This window comes from Hypomesus transpacificus, chromosome 1, assembly GCF_021917145.1.
Source record: "Hypomesus transpacificus isolate Combined female chromosome 1, fHypTra1, whole genome shotgun sequence".
NCBI lineage: Eukaryota > Metazoa > Chordata > Actinopteri > Osmeriformes > Osmeridae > Hypomesus > Hypomesus transpacificus.
The window spans coordinates 8,860,385-8,886,297 of NC_061060.1; the positions used below are offsets into that span (position 1 = coordinate 8,860,385).

At 45.2% G+C, this 25,913-nt stretch overlaps 1 protein-coding gene across 4 annotated transcripts in view; it reads left to right on the forward strand.

Moving 5' to 3' along the window:
* The window catches only part of diaph2 (diaphanous-related formin 2), a 232,401-nt gene that overhangs the window by 23,510 nt on the left and 182,978 nt on the right, over nt 1-25,913 (forward strand). For all 4 annotated transcript variants that reach the window (XM_047039318.1, XM_047039237.1, XM_047039480.1 and 1 more), the window contains one exon: nt 1,380-1,400. In XM_047039318.1, the coding sequence (XP_046895274.1) occupies nt 1,380-1,400 (21 nt within the window). The remainder of the gene's footprint in view (nt 1-1,379; nt 1,401-25,913) is intronic.

Consider the following 25,913-nt stretch of genomic DNA (forward strand, 5'->3'; position numbering starts at 1 on the left):
AAGTCCTTCTGGTTGTTCTCCGTTTTTACTTCACTGCTTTGTGACTCAAGGTCCCCTAGTAACATGCGGTCGCTTTGATGGATTCCACAAAGTTACACAATGACACGCTAGATTCATCTGCGAACGAGGGCAAATCTGGATTTATGGCTAAAAGGAGTGTGTGCGTGATGAAGTGAAGCCTTAGTTAAAGCCGACTTGATGGCCGTCATAAACTCTGTGAGGAAGAGGGAAGCGGTGTGTCAAACGGACACAAAGTGGGAGAGATAGACAGAAAGAGCAGTGACGCAGCGGTGATGATAAATGGAGAGAGATGGAGAATGAAAGGGAGGATGATGGTGTCTTGACCAAAACGAAAGAAAGAAAGAAAAGCAGGAGAGATCGTGAGCTGGTAGAAAAACACGGGGAGAAGGATGGTGTGATAGATCAAGCCAACAAGGGAGCGCAAAAGAAGCAGAGAGAAAGGAGAGGGAGATGTCTTGATGTGCAGTGTGACTAACTTCCTGTTATCAGTGCCGTGCTCTCTGAGTGCGCTGGCACAGAGCTATGCTCAGCTGCAGATTAGAATACATTTACCTGGCGGACGGACTCTCCCACTGCGAGACAGGTGAAGGCGGAATAGAAAATGCCCCGGCTCCTCCGGCACGATTGACAGATAACAAGGTTAAACTCCCCCAATCACGCCGATTGCACTGGCCCGGGGTGATGTGGCCGCACACGTCTGACACCTGAAGTCAAGCGCAGATGGCAGTGGATTGATTTTGGCCTCTGGAGGCAGATGTGCTAGCTGCATGCGTTCACAGCAGAGTCATTGTTGTGTCAATGCTGCACCAATCGATGAGCTAAAACAGCTGTTGGGTTTTGTTCAGTGGATCATTTGTTGTATCTTATTGTTCTCGTTAAAACATTTCCCATCAGAACGATCAATCGTGGAATCATAATGCTGACTGCCTGTCACTACATTGAGTCACAAAGCGGACAAGTGAAAAAGTGAACCAAACTTGAATCCTGAGCTTCCAAACTTACATTTACATTTATTCATTTAGCAGACGCTTTTATCCAAAGCGACTTCCAAGAGAGAGCTTTACAAAGTGCATAGGTCACTGATAAGAACAACAACAAGAACAACAACAACTAATAACAAAACTTCCAGACACTGTGTTCTCGTGTGTTTTCAACTGTAAGCCAAGACTTAACTCCAAGGTGCAGTAGACTGTTTAGTATGTAGTACTTTTATGTTGTGTGAGGGCAGTGTGTAATGTGAATATAAGGTGCGCTAAGACCTCAGCCTCTAGAGAGGAGAGGTGACTCTGGCCTACTAATGATTGTGCTGTTTGTGTCTTTTCACACATTAACTCCTCCTCGCTGACCGCTGCATGCAGATAACTGGGAGCAAAGTTCCGGTAAGTAGCCCATTATTTATTTGGCTTCCGAGCCTTGTTCTTCTCATGCATCCCCCCTCCCCCCGTCCACCTGCCCCCCCTCCACCTCCTCCCCCTTTTCCTCCTCCCCCTTTTCCTCCTCCACCTTCCCCAACCTTCCCTTGTTCTCTCCTTCTCCCTTTGAAAAGATGTAGCCTTGTCAAGTTTGTTCCGTAAGGCAGTGGAGGCCATTTTTTATGGTCTTGGATTTTAATTTCAAGCCTTGATATTGCTAATGTGCTGTCATTTGCAAAGGCTATAAATTGTCGACACAATTCCTGCATGCAAATGGGAACACTTTCAAATGAAAGATTTCTAAATTATAGTGCCTGAAAATGAACTGGGAACCCTTTTGTTGGTTTAAGCTGTTTTTCTTTGGAAATGGATTGCAGACTAACCCATATTAGCATTTAAATATTGTAATACCAGAGATGAGGGATAGTTTTTACGCAAATAATCATAATCTGCAATCTAATCTGTTTATTGGAACGTTTTGCATCTAAATGGCTTTCATTGTGCTCATTCTTTCCTTGAGACAGCACACACTGGGAGAATGTACCACTTAATTAGATTTAGTATACACACGCACACACACAAATGATTTAACAGTGGCAAAGATATTGAGTGCATTTTTCCCGCCAACAGAGATGTGAAGCTGGTTTAATTTAGTGGCTGGGGATTCACGGCAATATATTTGAATTTGTTGTCAACCCCCCTGTCACTATCCGCCACCATTAAGGCATGTCAGCCGTGTCCCACAAACGTACACTCTTGTTTTTGTTGCTACTGTCACTTCTCTTTCTCCACCGCTGCTTTGCAAACGGCCTTAATAATCTTTGTAAATATACACTGGCCAAGGCCAGCCCATGCTTCTTCATTTCTCCTTGCTGTAATGCGGTAATTGCAGATTTGCTCTGGCAATTTCTCTCAAAGTGCTGTCCTACTGTATTGCCTTTGTGTGGAGCACAGCACATTGAAGGGACCTTTTTGAAAAGCCCCGCTATTGCTTTTAGCGCCTGTGAATTGTTACCTTTTTAAGGTGTTTTATTGCTTTTGGAGGGCTCCTTTAGGATTAAAGAGACCACAAGGCTGAAAGGGAATGAGGACAAGGTAAAGCTGTGACCTGGCCCATGCTCCACTGGTATACCAAGAAAAACCTTGCACTTTGAATCATTCCACAAAGTCTTATATATCGATTCCTGTCTGTACTGCTCTTTTGTGTCCACTTATCTCTGCTGCAAGGGCCGTTTTTGACCATGTATGTGAAAAAGGGGATATGGAGTAGGGGCTAGCTATTGACATCCAGTGAATGGAGTATGAAAAGAGTTTACTGACACGAATCCCAACTGTTCATCTAAGACGCGCTTGGCTACTTTTCAAGTTTCTCCAAACAGCCCTCACTCTTAAGGATCTGTAAACTGGAAGGGTATTGCAGCATCCAGCTCTTTCCTTGGACCTTCCTGACCTCGTTCTGAGAACCCGCACCTGCGACCCGTGGAGTGGGCTGAACATGGGGTCTGCAGCGAGGAGCTGTCACTCACAAACCTCCCCACTGAAAGAAAAAACCTCTTAGCTGGAGAAGAGAGTGTTTAGCTCAGGTAGCTGTGCTGCAGCTCTATACAGCCAGCCCCAGCCCCGCCACCAGCAGATTCCCATTTTCATGCTGTCAGCGCACCTCCTAGGGAGCCCTCCCAGAGGTGCTTGGGAGGGGAGGAAGGTGGGGGGGGGGGCTGTGATGGTGGTGGTGGTGGGGGGGAGGTCTATAGGGAGCCTGTAACACTTCTGTCTGCGCCGTGAAATCTCTCTGACACCCCAGCCTTCCCAGGTAGAGAGCCTGGCGGGCAAGCTCTGGTGTGAACTGGCTCGAATCCAGCCACGGCCGCCGTGCGTCTGTGTATGCACCGCTGCTGTAGAGCCTCATCTACCATCTGCTGTCTAGCCGAGGGGAAGACGAGGACCCCTGTTAGGTGGTGATCAGGCTGCCTGCAGGCAGAGTACACCCAGCCTGGGCCTGGCTGTCTGGATGCCCTTCTGAAGTCTATTGACCACGGGTCAAGTTATTTTACCACGCAGATGATTGAAGTCACTTTTGAACCGGCGTGTCGTAACAGCGCCATATCAATACTGCTGTCAGTGGTTCAAGGTAAGGTTAACCTGCCTCCTGTCCCCCCCCCCCCTCCCTACATGCTTCATAAACCACTATTGACAAGCGAGGAGGGAGAGAAGTCACAGTTTGAATGGCGCTGTGGAGCGTTTCAACTCGAGGGTTGCCAGGCGAAATAAGGAAGAGGGGGAATGTTCTATATCTTGACCTGTACATGCTGTCTCTAGACCAGTGGTTGAGATCAATATCCACAATACTGGACAGCCCCTCAAGACAGCTTGTTTCCAGGGTAACATGCTGGCCAGCTCGTAGATGTCAGGTGGTGGGGGGTCTGTGTGGGTTTGCCGTGCGTGGCGTGCGTGTGTACGCGTCGGCCAGAAACACCTTAGACCTCTGGGATTGGAGGCTGTAGGCTTGATGATAGCTGAATAGGTTTTGGGGAATCACACTTTTTTTGTTTGCTGGAATAATGGACAAAGCTTGTCATTTAAAATGAATTACATCTGGTCTCCCCCGGAGATGCCCAGCATGACCTTTCCTCGTGTACAGCAGCCAAGACTGGTCTGTAAGGAGGACCTGTTTTTGGAGGTGGGAATGTATTCTGTTTGTACAGGCTGATGGGGCCTCCCGCGAGAACGGTAACGGGATTTCTACTGAGCTCTTGCCTGATTGGATTGGGGTCTCCTTACCAAAGCAGCCAGCAGTGTTTATTACCAAGACGGCATACAGTCAGTGAAATGTGTTTGGTGATAATTTAGCTTCTACGTAATTTGATCTGTGAAATCAGATAATTGGGTTGCTGCTAGGTCACAGCATTGCACTGTACTCCCCCCTGACAGGAAGTAGAATGGTAGCACTTCAATAATGTATTCAGGTGATGTGTCACTTTGTGGTGACAATATACTGAAATGTAGCAGCACTTGCCTGTGAAATGTGGAGTTGAGTATTTATTTATTGTCTATGTACAAAGTCTACCCCTCAATCCTCTTCTTCTTCACCTCCCACCATGCAACACAAGCTTTCTCCAAGGTGATTTTGCCCCTCAAACTAGTCAAGACATACTCAAGATAAATACTGTTTTCGTACTTTTCCCTTTACACTATGATTCTGAGATCAACAGGAATTGGGGTAGAGAAGCTGTGGTTGAATATTCCAGTTTGCACTAGTACTTAGCATTTCATCCATTTACCTAGACGGAAATGGACTTCTAAGGTGGGACAACACTCTGGTCAGATTTCTTATTGTATTTTGTGGATAGACATTGTATTGTTTATTTGTGAGTAAGTCTAATTAACTTTGGGCTCATTCCCTTGAACAAATCGGAACATCCAACACGTCATTGCCACTTTGCGTTTTTGTTCCAATGTTCTTGCAGAGGCATGACTTTGAACAATCCTCACTTAATCTTAGATGTAATGTATTTATTTTTCCTGTTTTCTCCTGTCTTTGTGTCTGTGTGCTCTGGGGAAGGCTGCTGTTCCCAAGCAGATGAATAACCTTGCCATCAGAGTCAGTGCTCGGCTTGTTTCATTGGCCAACTTTGTATCCAGCCCCGCTTACGCTCCAAGGTTTATCATCACCTGATGCACTCCTGCTCATTGTGGCTGCATGGTTAAGGCCTCTGCAGAGTGGAGAGAAGAGAAAGAGGGAGACAGTGTGACTGAGGAAGCAAGGTAGAGAGAGAGAGAGAAAGAGAGAGAGAGAAATTCTTCTTTATTCCAGGTTGCCATCCTTGCCCGTGCCAAGAGCCTGTGAAGGGCTCTTTTTAAAATGGGGAATCTGAATTCAATCAAGGCTGTCCTTTCTTTCAATCCTCCTATAGCATCCACATCTACCCACCTGGAAAGACTTTCCTTTGTTTTAAACAAGCTATTAAACTGTATGGAGCTGGGAGCAAAGTTGATGTGGAACATGTCCTTGGTGCTTGAAAAGACTTTGGATGAAAAATGAATCAATAGTGAATGTCCCCTTTGCCCCTGGACACGTCACCACAGACTTTTTTGGAAGTGGACTTTAGTTAGCAGGGATGTATCTGCTTGGGGTTTAACGCATCCTGGATATTATATTAGGATGACATATCTAACTTTCCGAAGATATGGCAGATAATTCAATTGATTCAGTGGAAGCTGGATGCATCCCCTGGTCTCAGCTATCCTCTGGCAGACCCTGGACTGGGTGAAGCGGGAAGTGAAGAACCAGGATACATGCAGATGCCGTGTCCCAAACTCTTAAACTGAGGCCCTAGATCCCCCCCCCCCACACGACCTCACGTCAAATACAAAAACCTTCATCAGATCCTGTGTTTGTAGCATTTAAGACCGGTGAACACACACACTTGTTTACAAAAGAAGGCTCGCTCCCTGATTGAACTTTGTTAGCAGTTGCGTTGTTGATTAATGGATGAGCAGTTCTATACTTGATGCTGAGGGTGAGGGAATGAGTTGCTTTGTTTGTGCTTTGACGAGACTATCAGTCATATTTCAAGTAGCCCCAAGGCTCAAGAGGATTGAAAGTAATACAAAGGTAATTCTCATTTGTCCCTTTTCTCTCTCCGAGTGCTTTCTCATGAATACTTCAACATTTACTTTCCACACAGACACCCTTTGTGCATTCCATTTTAATGACTCTCCCTCAAAGTACTAATTCACAAATGTCAAGTGAGATTTGATTGATCCGTTCTTTGTCGAGCTCTGAGAGGGATTAGGTCTGTTTCAGAGAGTATTTGAACACAGTGCACTTTGACCATTAGAGTGCATTGTCCTGGGCTCTATCCTATACGCCTCTGTCAACCACTTTCAAACTAAACAGGGAATGAAAACATCCGCACACGGAAGGCCAACAATGGGTTTCCGAGGAATTGCTCCTACAATACTAAGCGTCGTCCCACATCACTGTAGAATATACTACATTGAATATGTCATGCACTGCACAGCACTGTGTGCAGCTGGCAGCTGAATCACCCACACACACCCCAGTAAACACCCGCTAGGCGTCTCCTCAGAGGTTTGGGCCTCAAGAAGGCCCTGGTTGTTGGGCGTGTTGTACACGGAGCTGTGGGTGTGAAGGGGGTCAGGTGGAACACATAGAGAACCTGACTCCTCAGGGGTGGATGATGTGACCCACGATCCCCGACCTCACCACTCCTACTCCCAGACGGGCTAGACTCCTAGAGGGGCTAGACGCAGGCATCCCTGATCTTTCCTCTCTGTTCTCTCTCTCTCTCTCTCTCTCTCTCTCTCTCTCTCTCTCTCTCTCTCTCTCTCTCTCTCTCTGTCTCTCTGTCTCTCTGTCTCTCTGTCTCTCTGTCTCTCTGTCTCTCTGTCTCTCTCTCTCTCTCTCTCTCTGTCTCTCTGTCTCTCTGTCTTTCTGTCTCTCTGTCTCTCTCTCTCTCTCTGTCTCTCTCTCTCTGTCTCTCTGTCTCTCTCTCTTCCTCTGTCTTCTCTGTCTTGGGTCCTTTTCTTTTCTCTCCACCGCTCTCTCCATAATGACATTATGCCTCACATTTGTCTTTTGAAAGGGACAGAAACAATCAGTCCTCGTTCTATCAGAAAAGGAGAGCAGGATCTCATTATTTTGAAGGGAACATGAAAGGCTGGCTAGAGTAGGCATCATATGCTCATATTGAAGGAGCGATTGTGGCACTACCGTGCGTGTGTCAGCATGCGTGTGTGGTCAGTGTTATTTCCAGCAATGCTCCTTTAAAAAGTGGCTGCATTGTCTTAGTGCTGTGTTATAGATTGAGCTAGATACAGAAAGAGAGAAGAGAGAGAGGAGATGGGGAGAGAGAGAAACCGGGAAAACAGACAGCGAGAGAGCAGGAGACGGGAGTGAGAGAATAAAAGAAAAGGAGATCCTTGTGGTAGCTGGCGTGTTTGAGGAAGGCATGCATCTCTACATTTTTGGGTGTGTTTGCACTTCCTGGCGAGCGCGTGGGTATGTGTGTGTGATATTGGACTTCCAGTAATGGGGCTGGGTGAGCCTCCGCTCCCAGTGGCACATCCTCCCCCTCGGCTCTCTCGCACACTCCACGACTCCGCCGGCTCTGCGGGATTCTCCTGCAGGGTTACATTAGGCTCCGTAAAGTTTATGGCATATTTTTACAGCCCGCCTCTCTGTGTGCATCCCCCATCGCAACCCAACGTGTCTGCTTTAACTGCTCATGCAGCTGTGAAATTCTGGTGGATCTCGACGTTTTATGGTTGCCTGGGCTCACGATTTCTCTCTTTGCTTTTTAAGCTCGGAGCCCCCCTCTCACACTCCGCACATCCAGTGTTTATATTTAGTAAGCTGTTTGTTTTTGTTTATGGGTGCTTTTTTGGGGGGGACGTGGAGTGTGTGATGTGTCTCGGTATGTCATGCTGGGTGTGTGTGTGTGCGCGGGATTTTTTAGTTTGTGGGTTTGTGTCTGTCTCTGTTTGTGTGGGTGTGTTTCATGTCCTCTCTGCGACTTCTCCCTTCCCGTGAGTTGTGCTGCCCATGCCAAACACAGTAGGACTCCAGTACGGCTGAACATATGTGCATTTGCCTTTGACCACGGGTAGCGGTCATCGAAGTGTGTTTGTCTGTATGTGTGTGTGTGATGTGAACCTCAAGATATCAGCGCCCTTTTAAAACAGCTGTTGATTTCACCACAGTGATCATCTACGAAGGAACAGGAAATACCTCGTCTCTCCTTTCGTGATACTCAGTTCTCAGGTTCACAAGGACATGGTGTCAGAAAACAGAACTGCTCTCTCTCCAGGTGAAAGGAGCCATGTCGATAGCTAGCTACCAGTTTATTTCATCCCTCTGTTGCTAAGCCTGCCCGCCCCTATGGGAGACCCCCTTTGCTTGGCCGATAAGCCCAGTCAGCATATCAGTAACAACCAGCCTTCTTCTCCGCCTCAGACCTTCACACCCCTGTCATACTCGGACGGGCCAAACAAAAGCCTCATAATCGAGTCATCAACCGCCAATGGCCGCCCCCCCCTCCCTCCCTCCCTTCCCTGCTGTAATGATTGGTGATATGATCAAGACCAAGATCACTGACTGTATTATTGTCTGCCTTGCAGTTTTCCTCTAAGGGCACCTAAGAGACCGAGGTCGGCAGTGAAATGGCAGCTTTTGACTTTTCTAGATGCTTCTTTGTCTGGTCTGCATCGTGCAGTGCCAACCTGCCGGCCTTCATAAGAGCAGTGTAGTTGGGTTGAAGAAGCAGGGGCCAGTTTGTCATTAGAGAGCTCCACCGCTCTGCCAATTGTGCTGGGTTCTGAACTTTATGTGCTTTTAGAAGCTGTATCACTCCCATTGCTATAAACCCTGTCGTTGGTCATTGATTCACATTAGATCCATGCGGTTAGATTGCAGCAGCCACAGCTTCTTTTTTTTGGGTGTTGTATTAACTACTGGCACTAGGTGGCAGTAGGATTCCATCGGAATCCTCTTTCAGACCAGTTCATAAGGGCTTTGTTGCCATGGAACTGACCTAATGGGTTTCTTTTAGCCCAGAGGACTCGCACGCGCACGCCCACACGCACGCCCAGACAAACCCTCTTAATACCATTTGTAAGAAGTCTGATCTTTGAAGGGGAGAATAAGTGTGAAACGCCTCAACAGCATTCAAATGGATCTGTCTTCTCCTGATCAATACTTCCAGCCTCCGTTTGAAGCTCGAAAAAGAGAGAGAGGGAGAGAGAGAGACAGAGACAGAGAGAGAGCGCGAACAGATTCATCATTGTTTTCTTCACTTGGAAAACTCTCACAAGTGAGCCGGCGTCTGCCGTTGCAGGAGACAGCCAGCTTCTGCTCCGTCCGCTTGGCATTTCCTTCCAACGCTTCACTCTGACCAAGTCACAGACGGCAAAGAAGTCCCCCCCCCAACGCTTCACTCTGACCAAGTCACAGACGGCAAAGAAGTCCCCCCCCCCCCCAACGCTTCACTCTGACCAAGTCACAGACGGCAAAGAAGTCCCCCCCCCAACGCTTCACTCTGACCAAGTCACAGACGGCAAAGAAGTCCCCCCCCCCCCCCCCCAACGCTTCACTCTGACCAAGTCACAGACGGCAAAGAAGTCGTCCCCCCCCAACGCTTCACTCTGACCAAGTCACAGACGGCAAAGAAGCCCCCCCCCCTTGCGCGCCCGCTATCGACAGGCCCACCGTATTGACCGGACATTGAGTGTCATCAGATCTGAATTATTTATTGTGGCGCCATAGTGACAACAAAATGCCACTCCTGCTAATAACGCATTGCTCACTCTTCCAGAGCTGCGCTGCTTAACTCCCGATATGTTTATGTTTCCTGCCGCCCCCCCCCCCCCCCCCACACACACACACACACACACCCCCCCACATCTCTCTAATGGCCCGTATACTCGTATTCCACAGCTACATATCTTCAAATCACAATGTTGTAATCTCCCTCCTCCCAGACCCAGAGATACACTATAGATAGCGATGCACTTCTCTCTGTCTCCGTGTTTCCATCCCTCTCTTTCTTAAAGTCTTCCAACCTCCCCACGGAGCTGCGCCACTCAGAGCTCTGCCTGTGTTTGTTCTCCCCCCCACCAACCACTCTGATGTGCTTGTCTGTGTGGGTGGCAGGCCTGTTGCCACACACTCAGAGCCATGGCTGTGTGGTACCTGCCATGTTTGCCCAAGTTGTTTTGTCTCCTTAGACTAGACTGGCAGAAAATCCCTACCCCACCCACCCACCGCCACCAACAACACCATCATACCCACTCGGTCGCCTGCGTGCCACATCAATTTTTAAAACACGACCATATGGTGGGCCCCTTTTTTCGTCAGGTGTCTGTGCCAAATGGATATGAGATAAAACTCAAAAAAAAAAAAGGAAAAAAAAGAACTTTACAAAAAAAAAAAAAAAAACATCTCCACCATCTCCTCCTTTCTGCCTGTCTTGTCTGGGTTGGCCTCGTCTTGTGTAAAACGTATAAATCGCTCCATTAGAACGGACCCAATTACCGCGTATTGGCCTCAGGGTTATTTGATGGCGGATGTATAGTGTTCCAAATGGTAATGTCCTTGATGTTGGATATAGACCCAGCGGGTGAACAGACATCCAATCATGTTGAGAGATGGCCGTGCTTGTCTCCTTATGTCTGTATTGGTCCTAGGAGATTGTCTTTTGTAAAGCTAGCTGCAAGTGCCTGTTTGGATGTGTACGCTCCCCCCCCAAAAAAAAGAGGCAATGTGAAGCCTAGATGTTAGCCTTTACAGTCAGAATTACTGTCACTTGTTATTTTGTATTGTATACCAGACATGTTGTCCTTGTTAGCTTCCAGACTGCTTCTGCTTTCTCACCTACCACTTTTCTTGTTTGTGTGGCACCCTCAGTGTCTCTGTGTCAGGACTAGGCATTTGCTTTCACAAAAGCAGAGACATGAGAAAAAGAAAAAAAAAGTTCCATCCTAAGACTTGCAAGGTGAACAAAAGAACAGAGAAATCTTGATGCTATTATCCCGGCAACATCTCCCAGCCTCTCGTAGAAATGAACTAAGGGTTCTAAAATTGTCATTTGAATTATGCCTTTCATCTCCCCGTGGTTTTCAGTTAAGCAGTTCAGACCAAGTCTCCAGTGAATATTTCCCCTCCTGTTTGCAGTTCTGAACAAGATCCGTAACTGTAATGAATTCTATTATTTTAAAACCAATTACTGTTAGTTGGAGTTTTTTTTTTTACTGCCGTTGTCATGCTCTCTGTGGAAAAGTGTTGTTGCAGAGTGTCGACTGCACTCAAACTTGATGCTATTTCTTCCTATTCCCCCAAACGCCCATACTAATGCTGTCTTTTGGTATTCAGATACCTCGCACTTAAACATGAATGCCTTTCAAAAGGACTGGATTTCCAGGAACTGGAGCAATGTTAATGAATGTCTGAGACAGTTTATTGTATTAGTAGCCTACCATAAATGTACTGTATCCAAAATGGCAAGATACATTTTGGGGAGGAAATATAAGCTAGATATCATGTGAAATAGTTCCAGTGATGATGATGGTAACAAACCAAGGCTTAAAGTGAGCCAGATGTGAGTTATTTTATCAATTAATTAAGTATCTCATGCGCTTGTTACTTAAGCTCCCATGCTTTCAGGAGTGTGAATTAAGATGTGTAAAGTTCTGATTCCATCCAGAACATGAAGGAAATGGAACTTCTGTTCTTTTGACAGAAAAAAAGACACTCTGACAAAGAGTAGATGAACTTTGCATTTGTGAGGAAAAACTGCTTTAGATTTTGCCATGTTCTATTAGTTCTATTAGTGAATACATTCATCATGGTCACAATACTTCTTTTTTCTTCTCTTGAGCTGTCCTGGAGTAATTACATTTATTAACGATTAACAAAGACATGGACGGCACTGTACAGGACAGGACATTGATGACTAATGACCCTGTCTTTTAATAATCTGTCAGCCTGTTGCTTACTGAGACTGCCAGGTGGGATGAAGGTGTTCCACGATTTGTGCTTGTTTTAATGGATCATCTCAACGAGGCTTGCTTTTATTAAGTCTTCTTAATCAAGTGTGTAATGCTTAACATAGTAGTACTTTCTACAATACTACAGGTTCTACACATTCAATATATTTTCTCTCTCTCTCTCTCTCTCTCTCTCTCTCTCTCTCTCTCTCTCTCTCTCTCTCTCTCTCTCTCTCTCTCTCTCTCTCTCTCTCTCTCTCTCTCTCTCTCTCTCTCTCTCTCATTCTCTCTCATTAAAGTCAGATGACTTCCACTCCCATCTAAAGATTGATTTACAACTTATTTAATAAACTGAAAGGTTTCCTCAAAGCAAATTTTCTCCTTAATTGACCAATTTTGTTGCTGCTCAATGACCGTTTGTCATTCTAAGTCTGAACGCAGTACGGTAGTATTTCTCTCACAGGAGCATCAAACACTCAGCTATTACTGATATTACTCCCTCATCATTAATGGAAGAGAACACATGAAATATTCAGTAGATTGTGTTTAAGAGGTGGGTGGGGGCGGAGCCTGGCGCACTAGCCACCACATTAGTCAGCATCTGAGAGTTCCACTAATGAGTTCACGTTGGCCAGCAGCTGTCTGCTATTAGGACCCCTTTGTTCCAGATGTTATCTCATTAGAATAGAATTGATCATCGTAATGGCGCTGGGAAGATGATGGGTCTACATTAGCATGACCCCACCTGCTCCCAGGGGTCAAACGACCACAACGTTCCTCTCTCCCATATGTTGGGTTGACGGGTTAGGTATAATGGGACGTGTGGAATAGGAGTGAGCGCGGACGAGGAGAGCAATGTTTTGGAGACGGATGCTAATGCTGTTTGCAAGTGGGGACGTTTATGGGGAGCCTGAATGGAGACCCATTGACAATATGCACTCGTTAGCTCGGCGGTGGCGTTCACATGTCTGCCTATCCACGGGTTTGTCCTTGTCAACACCATCGAGGCAGGGAGCAAAGTCAGACGGACATGAGGCGTCTCGCTTATTGTTTTGTGACCTCCATACCACTTTCACAGGTGAAGAGTTCATGGTGGTTTTCAGTTACTTTGTGAGGAAAGAAAAGAGTCGTTGAGGTCCGTCCCAGAAAGCAAGGATGACTGGAAGTGTATGCGTCATTACAGTATTCACATTTATGGCAATGAACCAGGCTTTCATTGACCAATGATGGGACCCTGTTGAGTTTTCTTTATACATTGTGCTTGAGAGACGGATAAAGAGACGGACAAAAGAACCTGACATTCTGAGACAGTGCTAGAGATGGAGAGGAAATTGAGAGAGAGAGAGAGAGATACTGCATCCCTCCTACCTCCCAACACACTAATTGAAGTGGAGAGCTTCTCTGCTTCCAGCAGAGCTTTGCACCTGTTGCGTCTCTCCTTTCTACACAAGGTCCCTGATGCATCGGTTGGATACCGGACACTCGTGATGCAACTTCATCATTCCATCTTCATTTTTACCACTTCATGCCCCCCCAAAAAGTGGCAAACTTGATGAAAATAGAGAATCACCATTTTAATTATAATGTAGACGAGTCGTCTGGTATTTGGATGAATTGTTTTATTCACGGCCTAATGAATTTTTCATTAGTTTGTTATTAACTCCAGCCTATCTTGTGGGAAGCGGCCAATTACACAACTTTATTCCCCTTGACGGACAAGTACTTGTTGTTTTCTTGTCAAGAAAGAAATGTTGCACACCTCCCCCCTGCCTCTTGTCCTCTTCCCATCTTCCTTCCCACCATCTCCTCATCCCTCCGCCTAGCTTCCAACAACCAACAGTTGTATTTTTCCGGTGAGCAAATGATTTACATTTATATCATGTCCAGGTCTTAGTAGCTTTCTGAGCTATTCTTGTACTGTAAGGATGTCCTCTTAAATGGCCCAGTTTCCTTTCAGAAAGATGGTTGTGGGCGGTTGTAATGACTTCATCTATACTTGCATTTAAGACAGCACTGGTGGTGGTGTGAATAGATTCCGGCACTCAACATCAGGCTCAGGCATTAGATGTAACACCATGCACGATTAATATATCCATTTGTTAGCGTTCTGCGTCATTTTGTGTTTTTTTTTTTGTGGTTGCATGTGTTGGGGGTGGTTTGAGTTATTTCAACCATTGAATGGAGCATGGGCATGTGAGGAAGTGTCATTTTGTTTGACACACTTAACCATCACATGAACCTGAGGTGCATTTGCCCCCCACTCCCCACGGCCTCCACCAATCTCCGCCTCCCCAACCCCCATTTGGAGTCTTTCTAATGGGATATGAGGGGAACATAATGATGTGTGGGCCTTGTTATTTGCCTTTGTTCACAAAACACTTCCCTGGGTTATTGCATTTTACGGTTGGAGGGCTTGATCACTCATATTATGGCTGTGTAAATGGGAGTCAATAAATTACCCACTGATTAAAGATGATGCCCTCACTTTGGTTGTGCGAGCCATTCGCCATGCATGGTTAACACAAGTCTTTTCAAGTGTACTAGTTTAATCATTGTAATTTTGTTTCCTTTCGCCCTCTTCTTCCTGACTTGAGCTTGACAGTTACTCATGACACAAGGATTTGTTAGCCATTATGTGCTGTGTGGCTGTCCATAGGAAAGAAAGGCAACCAAGGTGTTTGACTCGACAGCTAAATAATAATTAGTAAGAGAAGCACAGGGGGCCATGAGTTTTGATCGGCTTAATTTCTCAGCTGTCTCAAGGACTGAATGGACTGAATACCTGTTGATCCTGGTGGCAGTTCCATTGAGATTTACAATGAATGTTTATCAAGGACTTAATGGAAGTGCGTCAACCAATCGTGACATACAATGTGTGTCGAGTTATAAAATATGTTTCAAAAGCAGATGAAACATTGTGGATTTAGAGATTTGTGTATAGAGAGCACTATCTCTACAGTATGCAAACATGAGTTGATTCGAGTTACTGCAGCATATTGTCAGAATTTACTGAAGGGAATCATTTAAATAAAGAATAAGAATGCTAATATTTTAAACCCTCTAAAAGTCAAATTTCCACCAGAAAGTTCTTTCTACAATAATTATTTAAACCCCCCAAATGTAATTACTGGTGGCCTCTTATCTCATTCATGGATGCAGCCTCCCACCAGAGACTTCCCCTCCCTTCTTGTTCAGATATGGAAAAATAGATGTAAATACTAAACAGATGGCCAGATTCTGTTGCTAGGCTGTCACTGGTGCACGGAGGGCCCAGGAAGTTTCTGCTGACCCTTACGCTTTCGAAAGTGCTGATGCGCCCTGCCGCTTTCCATGCATCTTCCAAACTCTGCCACACTGATTGATACACTGAGGAGTAAACCCCAGGCTTCATTACAACATGGACAGACCATACACGTTTCAGAGGCACAGGAGCCTCACCAGGTATTACGGGCTGGAGAATGCACGCTTGGAAGATCCTAGTCAGTTTCCTCACACAATGTGTGTGTGCACACGCACTCACTCACACACACACACACATTACAATTCAGATTTGTCATGAATAAAATCAATAAAAACCTATTTGAGGGATATTGCTAAATAATTGCATCTGGCAGCGTTGTGATGTAACTCGCAACCGATTTGCAAGTGATGTTGTAAACAGTCAGGATATCTTGCAGTAGACTGATGACGTGACGTTTGGTTAGGGACAGGGCCATGTCACAGCAGATAATGAGGCGTCTCTGGCGGTCTGTGTGCCTCCAACACAGGGCTCAGGCCAGGTGGCAGCGAGGCCTGCCGTCACGAGATCACACACACCGTCTCCTCAGTGACTCCAGCTCCTTCCAGATCCTTCCAAAGTCTCTCCTCAACGGGTCTATTCGCTAGAACCCTCCCATAAAGGAGCGCAGACGAAAGGCTGAGGTGTAGAGCTCTCCAAGAGACTGACGGGAGCCTCACACAGGTGTGGGCCTTCCAGCATAGCCCCAGCCTGGCTCCTGTGCCATCTGTGTGTGCATTGGGCTGCCCTGGGCTGGCTGGGCAAGGGGAGAGGAGGGAAGGTAATGAGGGCACAGGGGGGGCCTGGAGACTGGCAAGAGAGCCAGCCAGGTGGATCAGTCTGAAGCGCTAAGTTTCTTACCTACCTCAACCCCACATGTAATTGGCATCCGCAGACGGGCATCTCGCCGGTGCCCAGAACAGTAAATCAACACAGACCCCAGATCTCGCACACCTGCATTTCCAGATGCTTGCCAAGGAATTAGCATCGGGCACTCTTATTGGGCAGACACCTGAGGAAGTCAAGTGACACAGTGCTGACAAAGCTTATTGGCTAAACGCCTACACACCCTGCCCCGTCTACAGAAATAAAATGGCCACACACTACTTTTAATACACCAAGAAATTATAAACCCTGACTATTCTATGGCATACTTTTCTCACAGCAAAAAGGGAACTTGTGAATGCACATGCAGTTAAACAGCAGGCAGTAGACAGTAGTAGACTCTGTAGAACTGTGATTACTGTACCAATGCTCAAGGACAAAGCTCCTTTGCTCACACAGCAAGGTTGCCCCCCCCCCCCCCCCCACCCCGGCTTTCTTTTCTCTCTGTCCCTCTTTCTTATGTACCAGCCCTATTGTGTTTGCTCTCACAGGGACGGGTGGGAAGATGGGTGATATGACCTGCTGTGTACTTTCCCAATAAAGACATATAGACTAGATCTTTTGTCTTTACTTCAATCCAGCACAATGTTTTGTCCTTGTGTTATTGTTAATGACAGTATAGGATCATCCTTCCATTCAGTTGTATGAAAAAAAAGCTATGATATTTATTAAAACTTATTCTGCAAACTGTATACTGTAAGAAGATAAAACTTTGGGATTCGTAAATTGTCTGTAACAATTGAAACTCTGTTTCAATGTCATGGAGCTTTTGTGGTGAGTGTCTGTGTGGATTTGCTTTGCCTTCATGCGTGCGTGTCTGTTTCCCGTGTGTGTGCGTTGGTGCGTGTGCGCGTTTTTGTATTTTCACCCATCAGACCCTTCGCAGACTGCTTTCATTACAGGCCTGTATGAGAGTGAGTTAAAGCTCAGAAATCGCCAGTCAGCCATGATGCGTGCCTAAAGCGTCTTCAAAATGAATGTGTTAAAAGCCATTAAACAACACTCAACTTAATCATTCTTTTACTTTTCATAATTAGGACCCACGGCTGCTGTCAGCTCCAGCTCTGTTCTCACTTGTCTTTTGGCCACAAGTTGACTGGTGCAAAATGAGACCAGATGACTTCTTTATTAATATGTCTGCAGCTGGCAGTGCATTGAAGAATGGTGGCTTCAACTTATATTGAACAATCCTCAGTGATTATTAATGCCTCAAATAGTTGTGAAAATCTGCCTCATAAAGTCTACACTCCAAGCCACAAATAGATACACACACACACACGCTATGCCGCTGTTAGGTTGACATAACCGGTCCACAGATGTTACAGCTGCCAAGGCTACAGTGACATTGCCTCTTGTAGGCCTGAGCAAGGACCACATCTCCCACTCCTCCAGTTGTTGTCACCCCTGGTTGTTCACTACACTGATTAGTCTCCATTGTTGGCATCTAGTCCCAAGTGTTGTCTTCGCTGCCGTCACTAGCTGCCGCCCAGCAGAACATGGCTGAAGGTGAATCTACTGTACATCCCGTGCTTGTCAACAGCTCTGCCAAGTGTTAGAGTCGAGTTGCTTGCTGGCTGCCTATAGATGTATGCATGTGTGTAGGGCCTGTTAGGTTGCTGCCAAGGGCTCCCTGTGAGCAAGCCGTTGCCTCTAATCAGTGTGAGAACGTGCACGGCCCACACGCTCTACTCCCAACTGCTCTGAGGAAAGCTTGCTGGCTGTGGTGTTTGGATCGTGTGTGTGTGTGTGAGAATGAGTGACTGTGTGTCTACTCTTGTAACTCTGAGTGGATGCGTAAGAGGAGGGTCTTTGTGTGTGTTTGTGTGTGTGTGTGTGTGTGTGTGTGTGTGTGAGTCACTGCGGGTGCAGAGCAGACGTCTGTCATGTGTGCTGCTCCAGTCCCGCCTCTATAAATAGTCTCTGTGAGTCTCTGAGCTCTGTCACTCCTGGGGGGGTTTGCACCCTTCCTCCCACTCCTCATCCTCCTCTAACCCTCATGTGTCAACTGTCAGTCTATCCTGCCAGTCCCTACATTAGTATGATACATTATTATACCACGCTAATTCACTCTGACATGGAGCCCCCCCCCCTTTCTCGCACGCACAAACAAATCATTAATTCATCTCGCAACTGCTTATCATTCCTCGAATTCATTAAGACTCAATCGAAAAACAGGATCCGCAAGCTCGGTGTGACGGTTCCCACCTCTAGGACAGCACAATCAAATGCCACTTAATATCACATTTGTCTGTTGCACACTTAATATACTGTAAATTGCCTTTTGATTTCTAGGGGGAAACATCCATTTTACTTACCTTTCAGATCATCCAGCCTTTTGCAAAGAGTCACAAGTGTCAAAGTTCCACACTTTTCAGTGAAGCTTCCCTGCCTGCTGACACAGCGGTCCTGCCTGCCGAGAGGGGAAAGTGGCAGAGAATTGTGGTATTAGACTTGTAACTGTCACTCAGCGTCGTGCTGAGATCCAGCCATTGAGTTTCCCAACCACAGACTTTGTGGAAGGTGACAGTTTCAGGGTAAATGATAGGTTGACAAGCACGCTGTGAATGAAGTCAAAAAACCTCCAAATCATATGCAAAAATATGTCTGCCCTGGCAAGTGCCTCAACCCCACCCCCAAACCTGCACATTTCAAATGTTGAGAAGTATAAGGAGGACAGTGCACATTTCTGGTTACTTATGGAGAAATATGTGATATCAACAGTTTTCTGTAATTATATGTTTTCATAAAAGAGTTGTTTGTGTGCAGGTGGGAAAATGATGTTGGCTCATACCAATTGTCAGAGTTTAGCATGGAGAGCATCTGAACATCTTGACTGTAGAGAGGGTCAAGTTGAGTTTGTCAGACCTGACCTTTGGTTACCCCTGCTGATGCATTGCATCATTCTATATTTTCTGATTTGAAATACATTTTACAGGACTCTTTAAATCTCAGTTTGCATCAAAGTGTTTCCAAGATGTGGAGCCTCTCGGCTACAATGACTTTAGATTATATTAAGAGCCTCATTGGGCCAGGAATATGCCCCTCAGTGCCTCCCTCGTCTCTACACACAAACAAGAAAGGAGAATACAGATTGGCCAAATATCCTGGCGTGTGCATAAAGAAATCATTCATTTCCCTCTACTTATGAAGCCATTCTTTTTCCTGGAAGTTTCTCATCTAAACTAGATTTTTGGAGCCCCTGAACTTCAATAACGCCCACAGCTGAGGTGTGTGGGGGGGTCTAAATATTTACCCGTCACATGGATGGAGTGTTGGAGCACCTCCCACGTTGACAAGATCTCATCGGCGAGAGCGAGCATTTAGTCCAACTGACACATGGCAAGATGCTCTCCCTCAGGTCAGCCCTCCACACGGAGAGACTGAAGGCAGGGTTCCCCTAATGAAGACATGTCATTGCTGCTGTCTGGCTGTTGACTGGATTGGCACTGAATGTGTGCATGTGTATGTTACTCCTTGGTCCTGAAGAGTGCTGTGGCGTGTCAACAATGTTGACGCAGTCAAATTCGGCAGCATGCACTTTAGTCCGTTTTTATTTTTATTATGTATTTGCTCGCTTCGTTTTTTTTTCCCTCTTTCTGAGAGACTGCACAGCAGTTAAATATCATTTTATTTCACATGCTTTCACATTGCCGTTTATTTGAGATTCTGGTTTGATCTGACCTATAGAAAGGGCAAGAAGCCAAGCTCTGAAATGAGTGAAATTACTCCTTGCCTACACACAATTACCGTGTACCGTTACAAAATAAGACAAGAATAACTCCTCCACTCAGAGAAGGGAGCAAAGGTTTCTTGCCGCAATCTAAATACGTCTCAAATTTAGATCCTCATTTTTTCCTGCTCATGGTACATTGCTGTCTTTGAACGCTGCTTGTTATTATTGCTCAAGTGGAACTTTTCAAAGGAATTTCTCCTTTCCTCTCTCTGTTGAGCTAATTGCCTCAGCGACGACGGCTGAGGTTGGCAGTGACTTGACCATGAAGGAGAAGAGGAGTAGAGGTAATTACTGAAGGAGGCTTTTTCTTCCCCCGTTGGTGGGAAAGACAATGGAGACCACGTCAATAAGGACAAACTCTGAGCAACCTCTCCCTACATACAATCTTTAATGAAGACCTTTGCTATAGGCTTAGATGGATGGGTCTAGAGAGGGAGAGTCAGGTGGATGTTTGTTTAGAGCGGCTCACCGTGTGGATATATTGGAGTGGGAGAGGGTGTCAGACAGGAAGGCCTATTAAGACCTTGGTGATTAAGGAACAAAGTTGATGGAAAACGAACTCCTATTGACGAGGCTTTGTCTTCTGCTGGCTCCCCAGTGCCCAAGCTGAGGCCCCTGGCTACCCTCCTCAGGTCAAAGCCACCAGGCTAGATTCACAAAACCTAAGAGGGATTGATTGCTCTGCAGCAGTTTTCGACTGAGTCACAGACGGGGCTAGACCGTACATTGATTTTACGGGCCAACTTCAGGAATGGTCTTACATTTCTATTACTGTTAATCATTACTCAATTGGCATTTTATCAAGAGGCGCAGTGATTAAGTGCATGGTACGTAATTAATTTCCTCAGCGCGTGCTGGCAGATGGTATGTACTTTTTTCCCTCTCTCCCACTCGCACACCATCGTGCCATACCTATGAGCCTGTTCATCCTGCCCACGCACGTACACGGCACTCAAACAGTCACACACGCTGCTTGCCTTTCCTTTGTTGTGCTGTTTTGCACGCACACAATCACACACGCACACACACGCGTACATATACACACAACACCCACACATATACACACACGCACTCTCATAAGTCTTCAGCTGCCACCGAAACATCTAGCCGTTGCTTGTGTTTGAGCTCTCCTGACTTCCACGATGGAACAAGGTTCAGCACAGCTCCGCCTTGATGCTCACCCAGTCAGAAGCCTCGCCACTGTCTCAGATGTGCCGTCAACCCTCCACCCGCCTGCGTGCCCCGCTCCCCTCGTCTGCCCCCCCCCCCCCCCCCCACACACACACCCCTTCCCCTTTCATCAGCCGAGTCGTCTTTTGACACTTCAGAAGGTGTGCTTCACATGACTGTCAAGCCACCTCCCCAAAGAAGGCTTCCAACACCCCCCCCCCTCCCCAACCTCCACACACTAAGGCTTTCTTCATGCTCTGTCTCAGACTTATGTACTTTGTAGAGTTAACACTCCTCCACTCCGTCACCTTGAAGTTGTTAAGTGGTAGTGAGCGAAGAGGCCACGCATCAGTGTTTAAAGAGAGGAGCCGATGTAGGCTGCCGCTACTGAGGCAGGTGTCATACCGCACAGAGAGAGAAAGAGAGAGAGACACACAGAGCGAGAGACAGAGAGAGAGAGAGGGGGGAGGGGGCAGGGTTACAACTTCAACCTTGCATATCTGTCTGCGTATGAGTCTGACATCCTTTAAAGAGTTTGGAGGTGAGGACCCATGCCGTTTCTTCTTCCTCCTCAGAGTGAATGCACGCTGCTCTCAGCAATGTTCTTTGGCATTACAAAATTACTTTTAAGATGTGCCCCGCTCAACGACGCTGTTTCATGTGTAAACACATTCTCAATAACAGTCTGAAGCACGTGCTCCCAGTACACATGTCCTCGCATTACTTTACACGGGTGTTACTCCTGCCAAGCAACATGTTTGCTCCGCTCGCACACACATCATGTTTGCATCTGAATGCACCCTGCCGCGCTTAACGCTGCTTATTCCTGTCAGAGCCTATATCACAGTGTAAACACATGTGAGCGGAGAAGAAGAGGTTCTATTACTCCCACATGCCCGCCTAAGAGCTGCTTGGCTGGGCCTCACACAGAGAGCACGTGCCCTACCTATGGCTAGAGGTGTATGCCAAGCCGTTTTAACATTTCATCAGTAGCGGTAAATAGGGATTGTAGATATCTACAATTACATTTGGACATGTTGTAATTCCAATATCATATCCATAATGTAATTTTGACTAGTAGCCATTATATTTATAGATATTTACAATTCATTTTTTCATTAGTCACAATGTTCATTCTTGATATCAACAATTCAATTATCTCAAGTGGAAATCTTTATAGTAGATATTTGTAGCTTAAATGCAACTATTCAACTATTCCCATTGACTCCTATTTAAACTTAATTTCAGATATCTACAATACATTTTTTACATGTTGTTATTCCAAGTCAACATAACCATAATGTTATTTTGACTAGTAGTTATTCAAATGAATGATATTCACAACTACATTTTGAATACGTCTAAATGTTAATTATTGAATCAACACTTTCTCACATGTTGTTGATATCAACAATTGTGTGTGTGTGTGTAATCAGTGTATATATCTATACATTTATCTATATCTATATCTATATATATCCATCTATCTATATATATCTACAGTGCCCTCCAAAAGTATTGGAACAGTGAGGCGAATTCCTTTATTTTTGCTGTAGACTGAAAACATTTGGGCTTGACATCAAATAATGAACGTGAGACCAGAGATCAACGTTTCAGCTTTTATTTCCAGGTATTTACATCAGGATCTGATGCACAACTAAGAAAATATCACATTTTGTTTGAATCCACCCATTTGTCATGTGATCAAAAGTATTGGAACAGATATACTTAAAACATATTTAAGTGAATAAGACTTTATATTTAGTTGCAAATCCTTTGCTTTCAATAACTGCAGCAAGTCTGTGACCCATTGACGTCACCAAACTTTTGCATTCTTCCTTTTTGATGCTTTCCCAGGCTTTCACTGCAGCCTCTTTCAGTTGTTGTTTGTTTTGTGGGGTTCCTCCCTTCAGTCTCCTCTTAAGCAGGTAAAATGCATGCTCTATAGGGTTTAAGTCTGGAGATTGACTTGGCCAGTCTAATACCTTCCATTTCTTGCCCCTGATGAACTCCTTTGTTGTTTTGGCAGTGTGTTTTGGGTCGTTATCTTGCTAAATGATGAAGGCTCTGCCAATCAGTTTGGTTGCATCTTTCCTTAAATTGGCAGACAAAATGTTTCTGTAGACTTCCGAGTTCATTTTGCTGCTGCCATCATGTGTTACATCCTCAATGAAGATTAATGAGCCCGTCCCAGAAGAAGCCATGCAAGCCCAAGCCATGACATTACCTCCACCGTGTTTCACAGATGAGCTTGTGTGTTTGGGATCATGAGCAGTTCCTTTCTTTCTCCAAACTTTAGCCTTTCCATCACTTTGGTAAAAGTTAATCTTTGTCTCATCAGTCCATAAAACTTTGTCCCAGAATTTTTGAGGTTCATCTCTGTACTTTTTGGCAAATTCCAGCCTGGCCTTCCTATTCTTCTTGCTGATGAGTGGTTTGCATCTTCTGGTGTAGCCCTTGTACTTTTGTTCATGAAGTCTTCTGCGAACAGTAGATAGTGATACCTTCACTCCTGCCATCTGGAGGTTGTTGCTGATCTCACTAACAGTTGTTTTAGGGTCTTTCTTTACAGCTCTCACAATGTTTCTGTCATCAACTGCTGATGTTTTCCTTGGTCTACCTGTTCGACGTCTGTTACTTAGTACACCAGTAGTTTTCTTCTTCTTCAGGACATTCCAAATGGTTGTACTGGCTATGGCCAATGTTTCTGCAATGGCTCTGATTGATTTTCCATCTTCTCTAAGACTCACAATTGCTTGTTTTTCACCCAAAGACAGCGCTCTGGTTTTCATGTTGTTTTCACCTCTGAATACAGTCTGCATAGACAAAACCTATCTTACCCAATCTGAACCTGAGTGTAGACATTCAGTGGTATTTATTGATTGAATAATGTATGTAATAGGACACACCTGGGCAACAAAACACACCTGTCAGTCACATGTTCCAATACTTTTGCTCACGTGACAAATGGGTGGGTTTGAACAAAAAGGTGATATTTTCTAATTTGTGCATCAGATCCTGATGTAAATACCTGGAAATAAAAGCTGAAACGTTGATCTCTGGTTTCACATTCATCGTTTGATGTCAAGCCCAAATGTTTTCAGTCTACAGCAAAAATAAAGGAATTGGCCTCACTGTTCCAATACTTTTGGAGGGCACTGTATATCTATCTATATATCTATATTTATCTATATATCTGCATCAGTGTGTGTGTGTGTTGTGTCTGAGCTTCCTCTCTGCTGTGCGCAGTAGTTATCAGTAGTTATCAGTAGTTATCAGTAGTTTGATAAAAGCATCTGTTAAATGAATAAATGTAAATGTAGTTATCAGACGTGCCACACCTGGCTCATTTTCAGTTTGGCTGCTGCTACTGTGAGTTGCTGTTGTAATGCTCACATACACATGGTCACACATGCATACATAGAGACTCAATCACACACTTACATAAATACACACATACCCTCACACACATATACACACTTATGGAAACACACACACTGCCTGTCTATTTACACTGGCAGTTTTCACACAGTCAATGGAGAAAAGACTGGCACAGGATTTGCTTGCTCTGGGATGGCACCATAAGTCTCACACAGACAAATCGACACATCGGCTTCAGGTGAACCAGTGTTCTCTGGACCATGACACATACCTTTACCTCCCAGTAGGCCTTATCTGAACACACTGCATTTTCTGCATAGACCCATGACCTTTGTAAAACAATCATGCTGGACGTCCTCTAATGTAAACCATTGCATTCCGCTGGTAAAAAGAGGAATGAGAAAAACAAAAGGTGAAGATGCAGGTTAAGCCTCCCAATAGTGTCTGTCTATAACAACAGAATCAGCTGCTTTAACGGCTTTTCCTACTGTCTTCCTCCCAGTCTGAATGGATGTAGCATGCCAGGGTTCCATGTCCATGGTGGTCTTCTTTCTCCATGGAAACCCTTGGTTCCTGTAGAGGTCTAATCCCCAGCACGGGGAGAGAAGGGCAGGCATTTTAGATGTATTCGTTTTGTACACAAAAGCTAAGGGAAGCCCAGGGTATGCATCTTGCACCATGCTGCGTTCAGAGACTCTAAGTAGGATTCTGGCTGGTTGGGTACGAGAGTACGGGATGTGGGGAAAGAAGGAGGAGAAGAAAAGTAAGACTTTTATTTCAGAAACATTCAGTTCTCGGAAGCTTTACTTCATTATAAAAAAATGAATTTAATATTCCCTGCAGTAATGCAAACAGTAAATGAGGCTTTTTTTAATATGCTGGACAGGCATACTGCTGCCAGCCATTAGAGCTTTGAAGCAAATAGACACAGGGGAGCAAGAGTTTAATAAAATAAAAATAAATGCCCAAATTCTGGTTAGGATTATCTGCCTCTGTGATTCTGGTAGCTACTTAGTATAAGACTGAGTTGCTATTTTTTCTGGTTCACATGATTGTCTATTGTTTGTTTTATTTATTTATTTATTTATTTACTGTGAACAATCTACAGTGGTATTTTTTCTCATGACTTAATAAATAGTCTTTTGAATATTTATTTATATTATTCCAAGGGATCAGACTAGGGCTGAAGTGATGCAGGGTTTTATTAGAAAACATGAATCTTGTGATTCTGCCTGAGGAATATAAATGATCCCAGTCCCAGGTCTTGTGGCATTTGCAGATGAAGTGGAACTTAATATTACAAATGATCATACTGGTATCCTTAGCATCACTCAACAGCTTCTTCCTGCTTATCGATCTGGGGCTGGTTTCAGGAATCGGAGGAATTAATTAAAGTGACAGAGATTTTTTAAGAAACAGATTTGGTGCTATGCTTACTATGCTACATTTGCTTAGGACTGATGGGTGGTCTGGGTGTTCCGGACAAAATACTAGAAACCATGGTGGGGAAATGAATGTTTTCCGCTTGCAT